The sequence below is a fragment of the Ambystoma mexicanum genome, chromosome 6q, assembly GCF_040938575.1.
Source record: "Ambystoma mexicanum isolate Mex_15411 chromosome 6q, UKY_AmexF1_1, whole genome shotgun sequence".
NCBI classification, from domain to species: Eukaryota; Metazoa; Chordata; class Amphibia; order Caudata; family Ambystomatidae; genus Ambystoma; species Ambystoma mexicanum.
In genome coordinates this window covers 614,559,128-614,580,454 of record NC_090937.1, presented here as the reverse complement: position 1 = coordinate 614,580,454, position 21,327 = coordinate 614,559,128, and the positions used below count along the sequence as shown (strand labels likewise).

Here is a 21,327-nt window from a genome sequence, read left to right as displayed (position 1 = left end):
CACAGGATCACAGTGGTCACTAAACGACCATAAGGCACAACACAGGATCACAGTGGTCACTAAGCGACCATAAGGCACAACATAAAATCACGGTGGTCTCTACGCGGCCATGCAATTGGCAAGCGACCAGGAGGGTCTCAGATGGGTCATAAGGTGTATTTAGTACTCATGGGTACAGTGGGGAGACATCAGTCAGAGTTATATGAACACAGCTCACAGCTGCGCAGGAGGTAATACAGAGTGGCACTGTGCCAATAGGTGGAGTGTGGATACTGGGTCTTGATGTCAATGTTTTTCGTTTCCCTACTAGAGGTGGAATTAAGGGACCGAGGCTTACCGTAATGGGGGCCCGTCGTGGTGGAGGACGAGGCTCACTCCGAGCAGCCTTTGGTAAACAGGGGTGAAGGGATGGGCGCTTCCTCGCCTTCCAGTCGCCAAACAGGCACAAACAGGGCCTTTATACGGCCTTCATGCAGGCCGCCGGCGCATCCGCCAGCCGGCGGATACTGCAAGCAAAATAAACAAAGTATGAGGCAGATCGAGGCTCAGCCTCGCTATGGTGCCGCGTCGCGCCCGGCATCGGCGGGTCAGGCGGATGACTGGGACATGGTCAGGCAGGCCGTGTGCTACTAGTGAGATGCTGGTCTGCGCTGGCCTGGTCTGCGATGGAGCAGCCTGGTGTCCGTGGCTGCAGGGTAGGAGGGGGGGCTCCTGCCGGCTACCCTCGAAGGTCGTCTGAAGGAGGGGGGCCTGGGCACAAACAGGGCCTTTATACGGCCTTCATGCAGGCCGCCGGCGCATCCGCCAGCCGGCGGATACTGCAAGCAAAATAAACAAAATATGAGGCAGATCGAGGCTCAGCCTCGCTATGGTGCCGCGTCGCGCCCGGCATCGGCGGGTCAGGCGGATGACTGGGACACGGTCAGGCAGGCCGTGTGCTACTAGTGAGATGCTGGTCTGAGCTGGCCTGGTCTGCGATGGAGCAGCCTGGTGTCCGTGGCTGCAGGGTAGGAGGGGGGGCTCCTGCCCGCTACCCTCGAAGGTCATCTGAAGGAGGGGGGCCTGGGCACAAACAGGGCCTTTATACGGCCTTCATGCAGGCCGCCGGCGCATCCGCCAGCCGGCGGATACTGCAAGCAAAATAAACAAAATATGAGGCAGATCGAGGCTCAGCCTCGCTATGGTGCCGCGTCGCGCCCGGCATCGGCGGGTCAGGCGGATGACTGGGACACGGTCAGGCAGGCCGTGTGCTACTAGTGAGATGCTGGTCTGCGCTGGCCTGGTCTGCGATGGAGCAGCCTGGTGTCCGTGGCTGCAGGGTAGGAGGGGGGCCTCCTGCCCGCTACCCTCGAAGGTCGTCTGAAGGAGGGGGGACTGGGCACAAACAGGGCCTTTATACGGCCTTCATGCAGGCCGCCGGCGCATCCGCCAGCCGGCGGATACTGCAAGCAAAATAAACAAAGTATGAGGCAGATCGAGGCTCAGCCTCGCTATGGTGCCGCGTCGCGCCCGGCATCGGCGGGTCAGGCGGATGACTGGGACATGGTCAGGCAGGCCGTGTGCTACTAGTGAGATGCTGGTCTGCGCTGGCCTGGTCTGCGATGGAGCAGCCTGGTGTCCGTGGCTGCAGGGTAGGAGGGGGGGCTCCTGCCGGCTACCCTCGAAGGTCGTCTGAAGGAGGGGGGCCTGGGCACAAACAGGGCCTTTATACGGCCTTCATGCAGGCCGCCGGCGCATCCGCCAGCCGGCGGATACTGCAAGCAAAATAAACAAAATATGAGGCAGATCGAGGCTCAGCCTCGCTATGGTGCCGCGTCGCGCCCGGCATCGGCGGGTCAGGCGGATGACTGGGACACGGTCAGGCAGGCCGTGTGCTACTAGTGAGATGCTGGTCTGCGCTGGCCTGGTCTGCGATGGAGCAGCCTGGTGTCCGTGGCTGCAGGGTAGGAGGGGGGGCTCCTGCCCGCTACCCTCGAAGGTCGTCTCCTTCAACCTCTGCACCTTATCAGAGGGGAGCCTGCACTTGCCCTTAACTGAGTCAATTTAAATCCCCAGAAATGTCAAGGTTGTGGCAGGAGCCACCGTCTTCCCCTCTGCTAGCGGAACCCCCATAGCCTCCACCAACCCCTCGAAATTGTACATGAATACCCTGCACTCCCCGGTCCCTTCTTTGCCAATAAACAAAACGTCATCAAGGTAATGCAGTACCCCGCCCTTTTGCACCTTTTCCTTCACTGCAAACTCCAAGAAGGTGCTGAATGCCTCCAAAGTATGCACATGAAATAGCACAGCCCATTGGCAAACATTTGTCAAAGAAATACTCATCCTGTACCTTGAATCCCAGCAAATGATGACTCTCCTCGTGGATGGGTTACAACCAGAAGGCGGACTGAATGTCTGTCTTCTCCATTAGAGCCCCCCCCCGTCAATCTTACATCTGTACAGCATCATCTAAAGAGGAATAATGTACCCGGCACAGCTCTTCCGCTATGCCATCATTCACAGAATCACCCTCCGGAAGGAGAGTTGGTGGATCAAGCGATACTGCCCCTCCTCCTTCTTGGGAACCAACCCCAATGGTGACACCACAAAATTCTCCATGGGCGGGGATGCAAAAGGGCCCGCAACCCTACCCAATCTGATTTCTTTCTTCACCTTCTGAGCCACCACCTCTAGCATCCCTAATGCCGACAGCAAGTTGTTTGCTTCCTTGGCCCCCTTCTTCCCTGAGAAGGGGATCCTGAAACCCCACCAGAAACCTTCCCAGAGTAATTTTGCATCTATGCTGTTATGGTACCTATTCAATAAAGGAATCAATGTCTGGAGTTTAAGTGGCTTGGGTAAACCCGTTTTAATTACACTCTTGTTTCCCTTTGGTTTGGAAAACTTTGACATAGGAGGTTGATTATCATTCACGCTTTGCTTTTTCTTTGGGCTTAGTGCTACTCTTGTGTCTCCCTTCGCTTGCAGAGGCGCCGCGGGCCCCTGTGTTTACACCCTTTCCATGCCTAAATCGACACGCCTTGCCAAAGGAGCAGTCCCCCTCAGCAAACCACCAGCAATCTGCTTGCTCCCCCTGGTAGCTGGACCGATTCTTCCAGGAGGAGTGCCCGCGAAAGGACCCCCTCCCCCGCTGAGAGTAAACCCCTATGCCCCTCCATACTCGAGTTTCTTCCCCCTGGGGTTTGTCCCCGGACTCCCTGGCGGGTACCTTATCAATATACCCCCCAACGTCCACCTCATCCCAGGACATAGTGGGCTAGACTTGCATTTTGAGCCTAAAACCCCAGTCATGCACCAGCCATCCCTCACCCCCATATTTCAGGTATAGTTTGTGGATATACTGCTCATATGCAATCATTGCTAATACATCCTGCGGGAATCTCTCTAGCATAATAGACATATACATTCTGAAAGCCTTGAGCCAGTTGTGTATAGTAGGTTCAACCTTGGCTCTCTCCCTTTCTCTCTTCTCCTTCGCCTTTTCTGATAAACCCCTGTTAGGGAGAATTCTCTGTTTAGGCTGAATTTCCTAACCTAGTGAGTCCCCCAGCAGCTTTGCTGGATTTTTGGGGTTTATTTTTTTCTCCTGCCAAGAGTGAGACTCTTTCACCCTCACTCTTGGGCATGATTTGAGTGTGTTTCTTTGAATCTAGATGTGGTTAATGGGCTATGGGGTCTTTTACTCCATAGGGCTTCATGTGTTTTTGTGATGTGTGTTACACAGCACCCTCCGTGTAGTAACACAGGGGTGTCATAGTGGCCCCCCAGTATAGACTCCATACCCTGGGACTGACTACTGTCTCCCAGGGCATGTAAAGTCACCATTGACTTTACTAGTCTTAAATTCTGAACAGAACCAGCACAAACCATCATATTGTGGACGTACTGGCTGGGGCAATTCAATTGCCCCTGGGTCTGTTAGTCGAGGGGGCACGTCTCCGTCCCCGCTGATCGAGTTTTGGCTGGTGGCAGTGGATACTACTTTTTATATTCAACCGCAAATATTTTCCTATGGGATTTCCTGTTGTTTTAGGCTACTATCTTTATTTAATTATTTACGGTAGCCTCGAACATACTGCCGGTTTATTTAATTAATATTAATTCTCCGGTTGGTGTTTTTTGCCAAAACTTGATTCTAAAATGGCGTTTGTGTTCTCTTCTGTGACTCCAACCCAAGTCGAGCCCTTTGTTCCACTTTTTGGCGGGCTTCTCCACAGAAGCCCTCCAAAGTGGTGCCACTCTGTCTGGGGTACTTAGGAGGGGTGGAGGGAAATTTAGGCACCCTGGACTGAGTTGCCTAGGCAACTCAAGTCGCACTCCATCCTGATTGGCCCAAGTGGTGAGCCGGCCGGCTCACCACTTAGCATGTTTGAGTGACAGATAGGCTGAGTGAATGGGGGTTTGCTGCATAAAAGCAGGGCTTTGGGGACTGGAACTTCAGAAGTCGCCACAGGACCTAAGAATCCGATGAGGGAGAAGCTGAGCCGACCTGCCACAACACCACCACCGGTGGAGCCCTGCTGGACCGTCTCACCACTTTTCCCAACGACAGAGGAGATCTCCCACCGGAGAGTCTTCTTCCTTTGACTGGTGGGGATAACCAGTTTCACCATCTTTTCGCCTTCCCGATGTACCTCGTGGCCGCCTTGCCCGTGCCAAGCACCCCGGCAACCGGAATACCACGTTTTACCACGACCGCGAAACAAAGGTACCACCTTTAACCGGGAAACTCTGCGGCTGGTTTCTTCCCTGGTAGTGCAACGACCTTCATCTTTCCTCCAAGTCGAGATCTTCTCTTCCCCTGGACGACGACGCAACTTGCACCCACTACCAGGAACAACTGCCACCGCTGGAGGATCCTTCCCACTAAAGGTACCGTGTCCCGCCTGGCTTCCCTTGCTACCGACTGTACGGGGTAGATTTAGCCCCCGGCTTTCGAACCTGGGTTAGTCTGGGACACCCTGGCTAAACTTTCTTAAAGCCTCTTTGAACCCTCTGCAAGACTTTCTAAGCATAGTGTAACTGTGTGATCTTGGGCGCATTTGTGCTCTGCTCTCTCTAAGAGTGGGCCCAGCCTTTGGACTTTGGCTCAACAGTGACTTTTTGTTCTTCTGCCTTGCTAACAGTTTTCCTGAATCTTAGATAGGTGTACCTTTTCATATTCTGTCTTTTCCCCTCCCTTTCTCACAGACTTATTGGAGTGAAATCTAGTTAAGCGCTCACCTCTGTATGAAAATAAGTGGTGTTTTACTGTGATTTATCTGATAAGGGAAAAGGGGTGTATAAATTACAATAGTGACTGTGTGTAGAATATTTTACAATAAGAGTGCTGGAGTGTTTCAACTGTGTGTTTTTAAATAAATAAGTATATACTTTGTTACCAAAGCTCTGGTCAGTGTTTGCTTGTATTATTGTATCTGAGTGCCTATTGTGTATACTTTGCATATTGCCTAACTCTTCTTGAGGGAAGTCTGACTGCTCAGCCACAGCTACCAGGTAAATCTGGGTGGTACAGACTGCTACCAAGTGGGTTTACTGCCAACACCTGTAGTCTTAAATCTTTTGCAGTGGTCCCTAAGGGAACTGCACAGGTTTCTGTCTAACAATCCCTTAAGCCTTCCCCCAAGGGTACCATCCCCACCAAGTCCACAATTTCAATAAATTCCTTTCTCCACAGCTTTTCCTTAGTTGCCCATGAGATGTGCCATACCAATGAGTTCACTGCAGCACTGGGTGATGTTGCCCCAAACTCCACCCTGTCCCCCACTGACTGTAGTTGCTGCTGCTGGCTGGACCCCTTCGTTCCCCCCATTATAGGTGGTGACCCCCAGGCCTGACAAACCTTGCCCCCACCAGGCGCGGCCCTGCTGTGTTTCAGTTGGGGTAGGCCTGTCCTGAAGCAACTAGCTACCTCCCCCTAATGGACCTGTGCTGGGTAAAGCCACCGCTTGGAACCCCCCAGCTGACATTGCCCCCCCCCCAAAGGCAACTGGCTAGCCCCGACTGGACCCGTACTGGGAAAGGCAAATGCATTGTACACCCCTGCCCCTGGCCCCCCTGGAGCATGATTCACGCCCTGATGGTGAACAATTCCTGCATGACTTCCCAGCTGATTAAAAGCATTTTCTTTTCCACTTAATAATTGACAATGTTCCCCTTTCCCCCTTGCTTGCATACTCTGCATAAACATACCTTTAACCATCTCTAGCAATGTGGGTCCCTCCGCAGCTACTACCACTGGTCTGGTTACAGAAGCACTGGGTAGTCCACCACGGTTCCCTGGAGCCTCAGCAGGTGTCGGAGCCGTTATGGCCGCATCCTCCTGCAACCTCCCTTTTCCTCTGGGCGTCTTGCAGTTCTTGGCCTGCTGCTTGCTTGCCTTTGCTTTCTCAGTTATGGTTCTCTTCCTTTTTGAAGTGTGCGCCTCCTCTTCCTTGCCTTGCTCCTCTTCCTATTCTCCCCCTTCTTCAAACAATTGTATGTCCCTTAAAACCTCCTCATTTGAATTGTCCTGAAACATCAGTGGGGATTCCCCCCTCTGGCTGGGACCCGCCACTTCAGAGCCCTGCTGCGGGATCATCGTGATCATCCAGTTTAGCCTGTGAGTTGCTGCTGCTAACCTTGCCATGGCGAAAAATGATTCCAGATCCATCCCCAACCGCGTTGATCCGAAACCTTTCTAAAATGTGCCTCCGTTTGAGCCCCGGCAGCCCCGCACCGCAACACAATGGCCAATGTTCTTGGTAGTTCTCAGTCACTCGGTTTGGTGCACGCAAGCACGACACTTGTCGGTTTGAGGAAGTATTTGACTCAGAACTTTGTGGTTTCACCAGGCAGCCCGTTAAGATAATCCTTCAACACTGTCCAGTTTCTTCATAAACTTTCACCCCTGGGCTGCCCGGATGCTATTACAGTCTTATTAAGCCTGCCCACTCACCTTGCATGCTTTCGCCGCCTTACCCGTGCACCGCGCCTTTCCAGACTTCATTCAGCTGTCCTCGCTGCTCACCGACTGGTCCGGTCCATTGATCAGGCTCCCTCCGGCTCCACCTTCACTCACGCGACTTCTCTCGCTGGCACTGCTGTTGCCTGTCTGCTCCTAAATCCAGCTCCTCAGCTGCAGGTGTCCACACGATGTTCCTCCCGTTGCTGCGTCCCCCGGATGTTGGGCGCAGTGATGACTGCTCCGCCTCCAAGCGCGGCGACCCCAGCACCGCGGCTTCGTGGTTGTCTCCTCAGAGAGACTGCTGCTCCTCTGCTCTAGCTACAGCAGCACTTTGTGATGAACGAAGAAAATAAAACGAAAATCCTCCTTCTTGTGGCGGGCGTCATTCTGCAGGGGCGCCTGCGTATAAGGGGCATCACTCACTCCTTTCTTTTGTTTGCCTTTCGCGGGCTTTGGCTGATTTTGCCGGTGCTTTGGCTGGCACCCTCCCCCTTGCCCAGGGGGGAGGGAGGAGGAATACCCTGCCCGAGTTATCGGGGTGCCTCCTCCATTTTGGATTTTTACGTCGTCACCTGCACACTTAGTGCACGCTGCAAAACACAGTAGCACTAGAACAATGGAGGGGGAATGCGGAGGGCCGGAAGGGACACTGCTTGCAAGTAACACTTACTCTTATTATTGGGGTTGTAGGCACTCCTTGCACACACCGGAACACAGCAGAACACTTCCTAAAACACTTCGCGAAATGCTTCGCTTGGAGGAATTGTTTTTAAACCTTGCCTCCTTAAAGGCACAGGTGCCGGGCAGCAAGCAGCAGTATTGCAGGGCACGTCCAGCGTTGTCAGGAGCAAGAGCAGAGTACACGGTTTCAGTAGAACATTTCCTAAAACACTTGCTAAAACCTTTTGACTTTGAAAAGATCACTTGTCTCTGCCTGCAAAAACAACCACTTATCTTGGGCAGGACATATAACATCCTGTCTCAACTGCCTTCGTTGCTTCCTTGTCCAGCATGGGTGATATCTGCCCTTATCAAACTGATGGCTGGCCCTTTATACTCGCGTGTCTCGAAAGGTACCTACCCCAACTCCGATGCTTGTACCCTCTCTCGCTCCTTGCCCGACATAGCCCCCAGTAATCTGGATGTGGCTTTCCTGGCCTAGCTCTATAAACAATAATGTCATGCATATCCGTTTTCTCGCTACATCGATCGTATCCGATATTTCTGATGCTTGTTAATCTGCTTAGAATCACATGCTGTTCATATGGTCTGACATCCAGTGGTAACCGCAAAGTATTGCATCTTGTCTTTCGGGGACCGAAAGGGGACGTCGGCATAGGCGTGTCCGTAACAGTATCGCTATCGTGACGTGTAGTGTACCCAAAATCCCTCACGCGCCAAGGTCACTCAGATTGTTTTTTTTTTCGCCCAGATAACTGGTCGCCCTATAGCGGAGCTCTTACTAGAGACATTGTTTATCTCAGCGAATTGCCGGTTATTCCCCGTTAAGTCACTTCAACTACAAGAACATCTTTGACGAAGTCTACAGGGGATTCATCTACGGCTGTGGATTTTGGTGCCTAAAATCTGGCGTTCGGATTTTCCACGTGGTCGGGCCTTCTGGCCGACCTATACAGTAGGGAGAGTGGGGTCAGGGTGGCCATATTGCCGTTATGTCTTTCCTCCTTTCCCCTCTTTTCCCTTTTGGTCTGGTCATCCTTCCCTTTAGCTATGGAAAGGACTCATTTTAGATTCTGCCCTAAGTGTAGGGTTAGATATCCTTGGAAGGACGAACACAGGACGTGTATCGCCTGTCTCCCCCTAGAGCACATAAAAAAGCGGTGTGCGGCCTGCAAACTCCTTTGGCCTGAAACCCTTAAGGAGCGCCGTGTAAAGCGGTGGGCTGCGTATGGTATGTCGTGGGTGGAACCCCCTTCCCCCACTGCCACACCCGCTGAGAGTGACGGAGGTACTTCGGATGACCAAACATCCATTGCGGGTGTTATAGACCTTGAGGCGGACGCTTCTAGGTCGGCAACGCCCATCCCTGACTCTTTAAGGCCTGACTCTGGTCTCGCTACAGGGACAACACCCGGCGACAGGGGCATACAAGCGCATCGCACTAAGCACACAACCCCTATACCGATTTTGACATCTTTGTCGAAAAAGGTGAAAGTGCCAACAGGGCCGCTGAAAACTTCGCCGGTTTCCTCGAATCGTTCTGATCCAAAGCTTTCCCCGCATCCGCAGCAGCGTCTTGCGACTGGGCAGTCCAAATCAAACAGGGGCGCTACTCCAAAAACTGCAAACGTTGAAGCGCGGAAGTCTGACGCTTCAACGGTCTCAAAGGTCGCGGTAGGCCCAAAACTACGGCCAGGCCTCTACCCGAAAAACCGACCGCTAGGCCCTCTAGCGCCGCGGAAGGTAGTTTACCTGCCGGTAAACCATCGGAGCCTTTGTCTCATGCCGATTCGGCAACTATCGAAGACAGCATCGAAAGAATTACAGCGGTGGTGGGTTTTATCTCGGTTCCGCCCAAAGTTATGGGACGAGACGCAGAAAAAGCTTCAGATGCGGATTGGGATCCCGATTCTTACGATGCTTACGAAGATAGCCAGGAGCCTCTCTCTGACACCCTAAAGGACTCTTTTGGACACCGTAGGGCGGAAAACGCCGCTTCTCCACCCGCAGGACCGTTTGGGTGCTCTAAATGGACTACAGAGAAGTTCTAAGGGTGTATGGATCAGATGGGGAGGATTATCGGAGCCTTAGTCTCATGCCGATTCGGCGACTATCGATACGGCATCGAAAGAATTACAGCAGCGGTGGGTCTTACCCCGGTTCCGCCCAAAGTTATGGGACAAGCCACAGAAAAAGCTTCAGATGCGGATTGGGATCCCGATTCTTACGATGCTTACGAAGATAGCCAGGAGCCTCTCTCCGACACCCTAAAGGACTCTTTTGGACGCCGTAGGACGGAAAACGTCGCTTCTCTACCCGAAGGACCGCTTGAGTCCTCTAAATGGACTACAGAGAAGTTCTAAGGGTGTATGGACTGCTGGGGAGGATTATCAGGTTTTCTGACCATCCTCTGCCGGAAAGGGCTCGAATGGACCCTAATCTCCAGATTGAAGTCCAGTCGCATGCCTTCCAGCAGGAAGACATTGTCCACATGGACACATATAGGGACATTTATAATGAAGAAGAGGAAGCTTCATTTCTTCAAAGTTATGAGGAAGAACAACAGGATACTACGGACAACTGGGAGGAAACCCAGCAGGAAGGTGTAGACCCATGGACACAGCAAGATCAGGACTCTTATGTTTTGTAGCTGGATTCTCCTCCGTCCACCCCGGCTCGCCAGGCCTCTCCTGTGGATGACCAAATGGCATTCAACTCCATGTTGAAAAAAGCAGCTGAATACTTCAAAATTTCCCCTCAGGAGGCGATGCCTCAGCAGGGTTCTGTGGAGGACTTCCTTAAGGAGAAACCTCCATCTCGCCAGGCCATACCCCTCCTCAACTCTGTGAAGAGAAGGGTGGCTCCCTCATTGGTATCACCAGCTCAAACCCGGGCAGTGAACCCAAGAGTTGAAAAATTATTTTGGCCTTCCCCTTCCGACCGTCTATACATCAGAGGGCACGCCATCCCAGATTCATTGGTAGTGACTATCACTCGGAAAAGGGCAGGGATACCCCTTGCCAAGGGGGAGTCACCACCAGACAAGGAATCTAAGCGACTGTATGCCTTTGGCAAACGTGTCACGTCAGCAGCCGCATGCACTACACGGATCGCTAATAATACTACACTGTAAGCTATGCTGATGCCCAATGGAACTTGCTCCAGGAAGGCTTCCAAGAGGTTCCTGAACCCGCAAAACCAAAGCTTCTCTCCATTGTGATGGAGGGAAGACAAGTTAACCAGCATGTAATCAATAACACTCTCGGCACTGCGGAAACTGCAGGCAGGGCTCTAGCCCAATGGACCCTGCTGAAAAGACACGCTTGGCTGCGTACTTCTGGTTTTAAACCAGAATCTCAAGCCTCTCTCATCAACAAGCCCACTGAGGACTCAAACCTCTTCGGGAAGGCGGTGGAAGAGGCTTTGGAAACAGCCTAGAAGGAGCGTGAGACTCTGATGTCTCTGCAACAGATCACACAGAAGCCTTCCACCCAGAGGGGTAATAACTCTCAGCGGTCCTTTCAAGGGCAAGCCTGTGCTGGTCAAAACAACTACGGCACGGAAAACATCAACTCAGGACAGACTTCTGGAAACGCAGCATACTACCCAGCAAGGGGTCAGAAACGCGGCAAAGGCAGAGGCCCCAATCCCAGAGGAGCCACAGCCTCTGGTCAGAAATGACCACCAAATCCAGGTCCCCTCCCATGTCACCCCGGTCGAGGGGGCGATTAACATCTTTCCTCATGGCATGGGAGGGAATAACTTCAGACCAGTGGGTCATAAAGACGGTCGCCCACGGTTACTGCGTGGAATTCGCCCGACCTCCACAATTCAGACCGCCGCGCTCACAGTGCCTTTCACCGGACCATTGGAGATCCTGAACATAGAGGTGGAAGCGCTGCTGGGAAAGGACGTCCCGATTCTTCAGGTAAACAAGGGTATTTATTCAGTGTACTTCCTTGTACCGAAAAAGGATCTCAATATGCGCCCTGTTCTAGATCTGCGCCCAGCAAAAAAGTTAATAAAACCCCAGAAGTTTCACATGGTAACACTTCAGGAGGTGATTCCATTGCTGAAACAAGGGATTACATGGCAACATTGGACATGAAAGATGCATACTTTCATATTTCAATGTTGCCGGCGCACAGAAAATACCTGAGGTTCATGATCCAGGACAGGCATTAGCAGTTCAAGGTACTCGCCTCGGTGCCGAGGGTGTTTACCAAAGTCCTGGCAGTGGCGTCGGCACACCTGCGCAGACTATCAGTCCCAGTTTACCCTTACCTCGACGACTGGCTCATTACGGGGGACTCGTTCGAAGCTTGTTTTTCGAACACTCAAAAAACAGTAGATGACCTGTTCAGTCTGGGTTTCTCAATCAACAAAAAGAAATGCATCTTAGGGAGGATGTAAAAAACTGGAATTCTGCCCTCACATTGTTTCCTTATCATGCCATGGTGTAAGGCTCTCCTGACCATGTTCTGGATTTCATCGGTCATTACCAAAGTCAGATCCCAAGATATACAGTAACTAGTCCCATCTGACAGAAGTTTGTCACATTCTGATATGTAGTCCTTCCGATTCATGATGACAACCGCTCCGCCTTTATCGGCTTGGCGTTCAATAATATCATGATTTTGCGTGAGTTTGGACATCAACACCTTCTTGACTTTTACTAAAATTGGAATGGGTAAGTCTCTCAGTATCTTTCAATTTCTTAACCTCTTCCAGAACTTTCTTTTTAAAGACTACAGATTCAGAAAAATGTGTTTGAAGAGGATGGTTTAAAGTAGATGGATTCCTAATGCCACTACAATTTTTGGAATCGAAATCAGGTTGTTCTTGAAAGAATTCTCGTAGATGTATTTTACGCATGAATGATTGATTGAAATTCAGCTGTGAATTCAAACGGGTCGTGCTGTTTTGTTGCCACAAAATTCAAACCCTTATTAAGGATATTTTCCTCTTCTTTGCTAAGTATGAGGGTTGACAAATGTATTGCCACTGTTGTTGGCTCTGTGTGCGCATCCTACCGTTGTACCAGTTCCGTTGTTGGGACCCCCGATCTAAAAAAGAGGTCCGACCCTGTCTGGGAAGGTTCCTACCTCTATTCCCACGGATGGATGGGTGCATGGATGGATGCGAAGCATGCAGCAGGTAGCGGTGTGCAGGCAGATGAATGGTTGGGGAGGCGGGTGGGCAATCAGATGGCTGCATGGATTAGAATCACATGCACAGAGCTAAATACAACACATCATACTTCTTATTTAAAAGAAACACTTAAGTCAGGATAGTTCAATAATCATACTCCTTCAAAAGAAACACTTTCTGAAATGCAACAGTTCATCAAGACAAGGTGATGGAGTCAACACTTCTTTTCCAACACACATATTTTTACCACAACCACAGTGCTTTAAATCATCTTTAAATCATCTTCTTCTTTCCTGGTATGCTTGCCCTCTCGGGACTAACTACTATTGGTCCCTTTCCTGATTTACTCGTCTGCTTGGATAAAACTCCTACTACTACAATAGTACTCTGTGGTAATGTTTGTTCCAAAACTCCCCACACCAAGATCCTAAGTGAAGAGGTTTGAATAACAACTGCTTCTCTTTATAGTCTCGTGATTCTTAACAAAGTGGGTTACAGCTCTTCCCAAATTGGCATTCTATAAAAGGGAAGTTGCTTCCTTATTGTCTCTGTAATATTCTTTTACTGCTTTTTAGCTGTAGGTAATGTAGGTTACAGTTCTCTCTCCCTTGATCTCGCTTACAAGGAACGCTTTGCTCCTTAAGCCTTTGTTTTATGCTTATGCAACCTGCTTGGCTGCTGGCAATACGGGTTACAATAGTCTTCCAACTGGTATCCCTTGTTAGGAGAATATCGCCCAGTTTGCTTTGGTATCACTCTTCTGCGGCTTTTTCAATGCAGGTTACAATTGTTCCCTAATTGGTATCCCTTGTTAGGAGAATTGCGCCCAGTTGGCCTTATTTCATTTGTTGGGTATTCAAAATAATCAAATTCACCGAGCGGCCTCTTTCGGAGCTCCTAGGAGTCAACTGCTTCAGGCCAACTAACTGATATGCCTTGGAATCTCCAGCTGACTTGTGGGTGCTGTTACATAGCGCTTTGTTTCCTTCTATGCTCCTGCCGGCTTCAATCTGACTGCTGCGATACGCGCAGTCCTTCAGAGGATCCGTGACAGCTCTGTGTGATCTCTGGTGTAGCTTTCTTCAGAGTTGCTTCCCGCTGCGCATTTTCTGCATGTTTAAGCTTTCTCTACTTCCACAGCCTCTCCCGCACGTAATCCTGCTGCTGCAACTACTGCACAATCAACTTCTCCTTCCTTTCTCGTCTCCTGCACCTGAAACTTATTTATACATTTAAACGTTCCGCTCCGGGGCTTTCTATCACAACAAATAGACTGCTCATTGTGCTTCTTCAAGTCCCTCTTCCTCGTCCCAGTACCCCAATTGTTATGGAACTGAAGTCCATAATGTTTTTTTTTAATATGATTAGCTAGCTGAGAGTTGTCAAGTTTATGGGAGGTTATTAAGAGTTGATGGTTTACCCTTGGGTTTTAAACCTCTACATAAGGCAGAATCATTACAATTTGAAATTGTGATATTAACTTCTTGAACCCCCAATGTACGACTTTTATGCTGGCTTTCATATTTTGTGTTTCGGGTAGTTCTTGAAGAGGGAGTTGTACATTGACAGCATGCTATTAGATAGTTGGGTATTAGGGGAATCTCATTCTCAGAAGAGGATGAATACCGCGCCTCTCCAATGGAGTCCCCACTTCCCCCTGACAGCCCTCTCCTCCCATGTGATCCCATGTTACCACCCCCAAGGTTAGGATGAGGTAGCGGCTGCCTTCACCTGGCCACATGGGAGCAAACTTTAGGCTGGGGTTTAGTGATGACTCTGCAGGATTCATCACATAAGACCAACCACGTTCACAAATGGATTTGCGGATTATGCATGCATCGATGCACACCAGCACCACACTATAAGTCTGTGCAAAACATGCCACAATCACAAGACAACAAATTAGCTTATCACAACTGTTACACGACAGTGCAGAAGACCTATGTGCAGATGCCAACACTGCATCACAACACTATAGAACTATGACTAGCACGTAATGTACATAAGACAGGAACACCATAAACACATGCATTTGCAGATGGCATATTAGGCATGTGAAATCTTCTTAATTCACCCTACATCATTAGTATAGCAAAAGTGAGTTTTGTGAAGTAAAGATCTGAGATCTGCAACCTTTGGCTTGCCTGCTGATTTAAACTACAGCACCTATCAGCCCTAACCAACATAGTCAATGGTGAGGGATCATAGGAGTCATTCTTAAAAACATCTTAATCATTACTGGTTGCAGAACCCTGGTATAGATGTTACCTCACTAATAGTTTTCTGAAGTGGTGTTGAACTGTGACTCAAGGTTTTATTTGTAGTCTTATGGACGTTGCTTTTGTTAGGGGAATAATTCATTTGGACAAAGTTTCTCTACCTTACCGTTGGTGTTCCCAATTTTTGTAGAGTTAATTTTTTTGTAGGTAACAACCATAACTGTTTTTAAAACCTATTTTCTACTTATCTGTACAATGAGACAACTCTTAAGAGTTTATAGAATTAGATATGTAACTATGTCTAGTTTAATTTCCATGGATATTTATTAGATGAAATGTTTTTACAAATACAAAAGTGAAAATCAATAGTATTAGGAGGCGTTGACTAGCAGTTGAAGTTTCGGTAGCATGTACTCATCGTCCATGGATCCTGTTGCTGATCCGCTCCCGCCGTCAACACCTACATTCATTTTCAAATAAAAATGTTTAGTATTCTTGGCCAAACACTAGTTGATGGACTGTGCAAATCTTGTGACTCTAAAACAAATACAAGCTACAAAACTACTATTACATGTAAAGAATGTTCCCTTTTATATGGTGAAACAAAGATCCATATATCTGTTGTTTCACACTTGTGTTTAGTTAGATATAATTCACTTAAAATTACCTATTGTATTCATAACAATTTTAAGTAACATTTCAGTATTACATTGGTAAATATTACATTTTTTTAGGTAGCTCAACGGTGATTGACTGAAGGAGGGATGGATTGTTATTTAACATTCATGTTTTTTTTTTGCTCTGCAGGCTTACCTCTGGTCCTGACAACACCCTTTTCCACTATATTACACTGGAAACATTCCAAGGAATCTTTATTTCTCCAACCCACAGGGAAGTAGCACAGCTCAGTGGCTCTATTCACCCTCAGCTAATTAAGAATTTCCATCGTTGCTGTCTTTCAATTCGCTCCATATTCCTGCAGATAATCACCAAAGAGGTAAAAAGGAAACTGGACATATTTTCATGTGTTTGGATTAACATTTTACTTTTTCCCTCTAAACTGTCTAGCTTTCTCTCCATTTCCTACAGAGTTTTGTCACTAAAAGGATACAATTGCTATGGTATTGCCGATTATACGTATCTCATTTGTGTGAATTTGTGTTGTACACATTCAATTTCCATTCTTTAATCTAGTTCCAAATGCATACTTTTGCAAAAACCTGAACTGGCTAAAAATATAGACTGTCGCAGTTCAAAAAAATCTTATTCCGTGATCTTAAAAACGTGGCCATTTATTTCACGTGATCAGCATAAATTAAATATGTACGGTTCTCTATTGCCAATTTTTGGAAAACAAATCATGATTAAATAGTATAGCTTATTGTAAAACCAAGCTACTTGGTACAGCACTAGTAACAGATCTGGTTAAGCATTTTGTTTTGAGAAGAGTTGTCAAAAACGTCAACATATTCTTGCCTACAGTTTAAGGATCCAGGAGAAGGTGCAGCTCTTGGAGAAAGGGTTTTGCCGCACTATACTTTTTAAAAAGAATCAAAAACGTGTTCATTGGATGTGATAGCCTTTTACCATGAAGGTGCCTACTTTGAAACAGCATTAGTACACTGCATGGGTAAGGTGGCGGCCTCCCAGCCAATTAAGAGGTTCAGAACGGGGGCTTTATCACATGGTAAAAACTCTGCTCCGAGCCTCCTCGGAAGCAGGAGGCTGCCATCTTCTCCGCCGGCAATCAGGTAATTATGCCCCTGTGCCCTTATCCCCTACTTCCCCTCTCCCCAATTTCCTTATCCCCTTCCCCACTTACCTTGCACTCCTTTGTCCCTCGCCGGTGCCAGGAACACACTGTGTTCCCGGCGCAGCTCTGTCGCTGCAATGGCCACCGTGGAAAGGGAGAAGGGACTTTTTGTAGTTGCCTTCTCCCCAGTCCATGGTGGCCATCTTGCATTGTAGTTCTCAAGTTGAGAAACGGCAAGCACACAGTTTATCAACTTTGAAAAAAGAACTATTAGCATCCTGTTACAACGTGCCGGAATACGCATAGCAATAAACCCCTCCAGGCGAGGGATTTCAATGGGCAGGTAATGCCCCGGGGCTAACGTTAAAGCCCTTGTTTTGCTCTGGCTTTTAACTTGCCTGGGGCATTATCTGGCCCAGTAAAGCCCCCGCCCGTCAGGGTTTATTGCTTAATTGAACCTTGCGCAAGGTGAATGGTTGTTCACTATTCATTATTGATGTTCAACTAAGGGGCACAAGTGTTACCCTACTTCCCTTACCAGAGTTGAATTTAACCCCATTCTGAACACTTAAGGGTTATTTAAGACCCAAGCTGAAATGCAAAAGAATTTTTTTTATATAAAAATCAATTACATCCATAAACCAATCAGATTAAGGAAACACTAATAACTCATTTCAGATCGTAGATTGCCAATGGATACACTGTGAAATGTTGAGCATGGAAGCACTACTATTACATACATATCATTAACAACATGCCAAAGGGCTATACAACTGTATTTATGGACAACTCCTGTAAAGGGATGAAAGCTACCATGGGGCCTGGGTGTTCAATGTTGATTCATTTACAGTAATCTTTGTAGTTTTCACATTCATTAGGAGATGAACACATTCCCTTTCTGTAAAGTTCTTTCTGATGGATGTTCCTCCTGTGGATTCCTCCTCTTTATCTCCCAGCCCAGCTGCTGTTCGGAAACATTTCCGCTGCCATGGGGTACAGTGCAGCTTCTTATCAGCCCAACCAAAGCCCCTTAATGCTCCATGCAGGGTATGACATCGGCGCCAGTATATATTGAGGTCTTAGTTCCACCTCTTTCCCTAGCACTCTGACAATGAGGGACCGCATAACCAGGTAGGGTCCGGTTTGGTCACAGCACGGGCACTGGCATAACCAACAATAATCTGGTCATCTTTTCTGGCCTCTCTTGTCCAACAGACATAGTAGCTGATGTTCAGCCGATGGAATCGCTCCTCTGCCTTTGAAGGGTGAGGCAGAGGGAAAAAGGCAAGAAGATGGATCTTTTGAGAGCGATGGAAATCAGAGACCACGTTTGTGCGGAAGAATGGCATTACTAAAAAATGTCACCTTTTACTTGGAGAATACCAAGAAGGGAGGTTTACCTGGCAATGCCTATAGAGCACATATTCATCTAGTGAAAGTGATGATGACCAGGAAAATCACCTTAAGAGTGAGCAATCTTAACAAAAAAGAATGGGGAGGCTTAAATGGAACGCCAATCATTAACACAAAATTAAAGTCCTTTGCTGGAACAACAAGCTCCAGGGTCCTCTTGAAAACCAAAATTGCAGCATGATGAAGCCAAAGAGAGCATAACATCCAGAACAAAGGATGTGGAACAAGTGAAAGGATCCAGCTTGATATATGAACACATATTCCACCTGCAGACATAGATGGATTTGGTGGCAAGCCTCCTAGCAGAGAGCAGCATGTCTAGGACGTCCTCTAGCAAATACCACTCACTATACCTTAACTTTTCAGAAGCCAAGAATGAAGGCTCAGGGTATAGCGTGTCGGATGCAAGATTCGCACCTCCGATTGACAGAGGAGGTCTGCTCTCCGCGGAAGGCACCAGGGAGGGCATATGGACATCTCTAGCAAATCTGGGAAGCATGTTCTCTGAGCTCCGATCTCTGGAGTGATCAAGTTAATTGTTGGCCCGAGCAAGTGCAACATCCTGAGAACCAGATGTACAACGGGGATCGGTGGGAACTCGTAGTGCAGGTTGAAGAATCACTGAACATGTAAAGCATCCCCAGTGCTCCCTGTTGTGTAATTCCCAGCAGCAGAACCACGTGCACGTCCTGTTCACACTGGAAGCAGAGAGGTCCACCTGAGGAGTTCCCCAATGGGAGAACACCAGAACCTCCTGACAGAGATCCCACTTGTAGGCAGACGAAGTATATTTGCTCAATGCAACCACAATCGCATTCTCCCTGCCAGCCATATGAGCCGCCATAAGCACACGCTGTTCTCCACAGCCCAGAACCACAGTCTCATTGCTTCTATGCACAGAGGCAAGAATCCCACACTGCCTCATTTGTTGAGGTCGTCCATGGCAATTGTGCCAGTTAGGACAAGTACAGTCTTGCCCTGTACCGAAGGGAGGAAAGCGGCCAGGGCCAGCCTGATTGCGCCCAATGCCAGCAAATGGAGCAAAACCGGGTGTACCCGGCATTCTGATAAGTCGCTCACCATCTGGTTTTGTAGGTGAGTCCCCCAGCCTTTTAGGGATGCGTCTGTGACTCAAGTCAGTTGGGGCGAGGGTTGTCGAAACACCTGTTTAGCAGGTTGTCTCTCAGGGATGATCATCACAGGTCTCTGGACAGTTTTGTTGAGACTTGAAGATGATCTTGGGTGCATCCCCAGAACTCAAACCACTGACAACTGAGAAGCCACTACAGCGACCTAATGCGTAGCCTGACCTCTGGCAATACAATAATGCATGAGTCTATAAGACCCAACAAGCACAGAAAAGTTGAGGCAGTAGCTCTTAACTGTGATTGGAGAAAATCTAGCATTTTTGCGATGTTCGCTGCTCGATCCTCAGGCTGGAAGGCACTGCCCAGACAAGTGCCCAAGACTGCCCGATGAACCCGATGGACTGGATCGGCGAACGCTGAGACTTTTTTAAATTATTCAGGGGAAGCCCAAGCTGTGCAACAGGCTGCAAGTCCTGTAGAAATGTACTTATGCCTGGACTGGGTACTAGGCTCAGACGAGCCAGTCGTTCAGATAGGGAATCACATGGATGCCTTCCCTTCTGAAGTGGATGGGATCACCCTCCTCATCCTTAATGTCCTCCATGCGGGACATAACTGCGCCCACAGGGAGCGGGACATACTCCTGAGGAACCTTTTCACGTCCAGTGCTGGATGTGGCGTGGAGGAAGGACCTGGAGCTGGAAGACCAATGTCCGAAGATGGAGCAGTGAAGAACAGCGACAGGTCCTCTCCTGTAGCAGCCTTCGCCGAGAACTGGGGCATACGGTTGCAGACTTTTGTGGAGTCTGTCGGCTCCATCAGTGCTACTGGCTCCCAGGTGAAATCCTTTGCTGAAGATATCCATCATCTTCAGCTGAAAGGCTTACCCTTCCTCTGGATTGGAGGATTGGGTCACCACAGGTACCTGTGGGGACCCTGGAGCGATGACTCCTCTCTCTGGAAGAAGAGAATTGGTGTTTTGATGAACCGCCAGGTGACATGGACCTTTTGCGGTGCTGCTGCTTCTTTTTGTCCTACTGAACTAGTGACTGTGCTTCGGTTCAACAATCTGCGCCCGGCAACCACAAACTGGTTCAACTATCATCCTTCTCCATATGGAGAAAGGTGAAGAGCTTTGCCACCCTTTACTGATGTGCCTTGGGGTGCATCTACTGGCATAAACCTGCAGTCCTGCATACAATGTTCTTCTCTGATGCAGTAGAGACATATTTTATGCGGATCAAAGATAGGCGTGTGACGCCTGCAGTCGATATTGTGTTTAAACCCCGAAGACTTCGACATATTTGGCATCGCAAAGCAAAAAATACAAAAACTTCTAAAGAAGCAGTGTTCCTGAAGCAAGAAGAGTGCGCAACAAAATTGCACTGAAGCCATGTGGCCCGGCACATCAATGTATATTGGCCCTGACTTCATCATATCCGCCGCTGGTGGTGGAAAAGTTTCTGAAGAACAGCTGCACTTGGGAAAAGGGAAAAGCATTAGAAGCACATATGTAGTTCTAAAGACTGTAAGCTGCTATATATATATTAATAGTTACTCACTGTAGTGACTAACGTACTCTTAGTCCATAGTCCCCTTTCCTCCATACTGTATCGACGTCCCTCGCTAGGGACGGGAGACGGAACCTTTTTCACCAGAAAAAACTTTCCTCCCCTTTAAATTTAGAGGCGCCTGGGGGCACGGCCCTGGGAGCACTCCTCAGTCCCCATTGACGCGCCAACAATATTTAACATTGCTTAATGACACCAGTATTATTAGGGGAGAGGATGGTGGGACGTATGAAGGAAAGGGGACTATGGACTAAGAGTATGTTAGTCACTACCGTGAGTAACTATTAATTACTCTTACATCCCGTCCCCTTTCCTCCATACTGTATGGGCGATTACAACATAATGTGGCCCTAGGGTGGAGAGGAGACCCTCCGTAAGAAAACAGATTCCTTAGAAACACCTGTCCGAAAGCCGAGTCTGACCTAGAGGCAGCGTCCAAACAGTAGTGCTTACAGAAAGCCGAAGGGGTGGCCGAGGTGGCTGCCCTGCTGATGACCTGCCA

At 48.8% G+C, this 21,327-nt stretch overlaps 1 protein-coding gene across 3 annotated transcripts in view; it reads left to right on the top strand.

Moving 5' to 3' along the window:
* INTU (inturned planar cell polarity protein) overlaps positions 1-21,327 on the top strand; it is a 1,700,152-nt gene that overhangs the window by 1,589,907 nt on the left and 88,918 nt on the right. For all 3 annotated transcript variants that reach the window (XM_069631109.1, XM_069631111.1, XM_069631110.1), the window contains exon 14: positions 15,808-15,997. In XM_069631109.1, the coding sequence (XP_069487210.1) occupies positions 15,808-15,997 (190 nt within the window). The remainder of the gene's footprint in view (positions 1-15,807; positions 15,998-21,327) is intronic.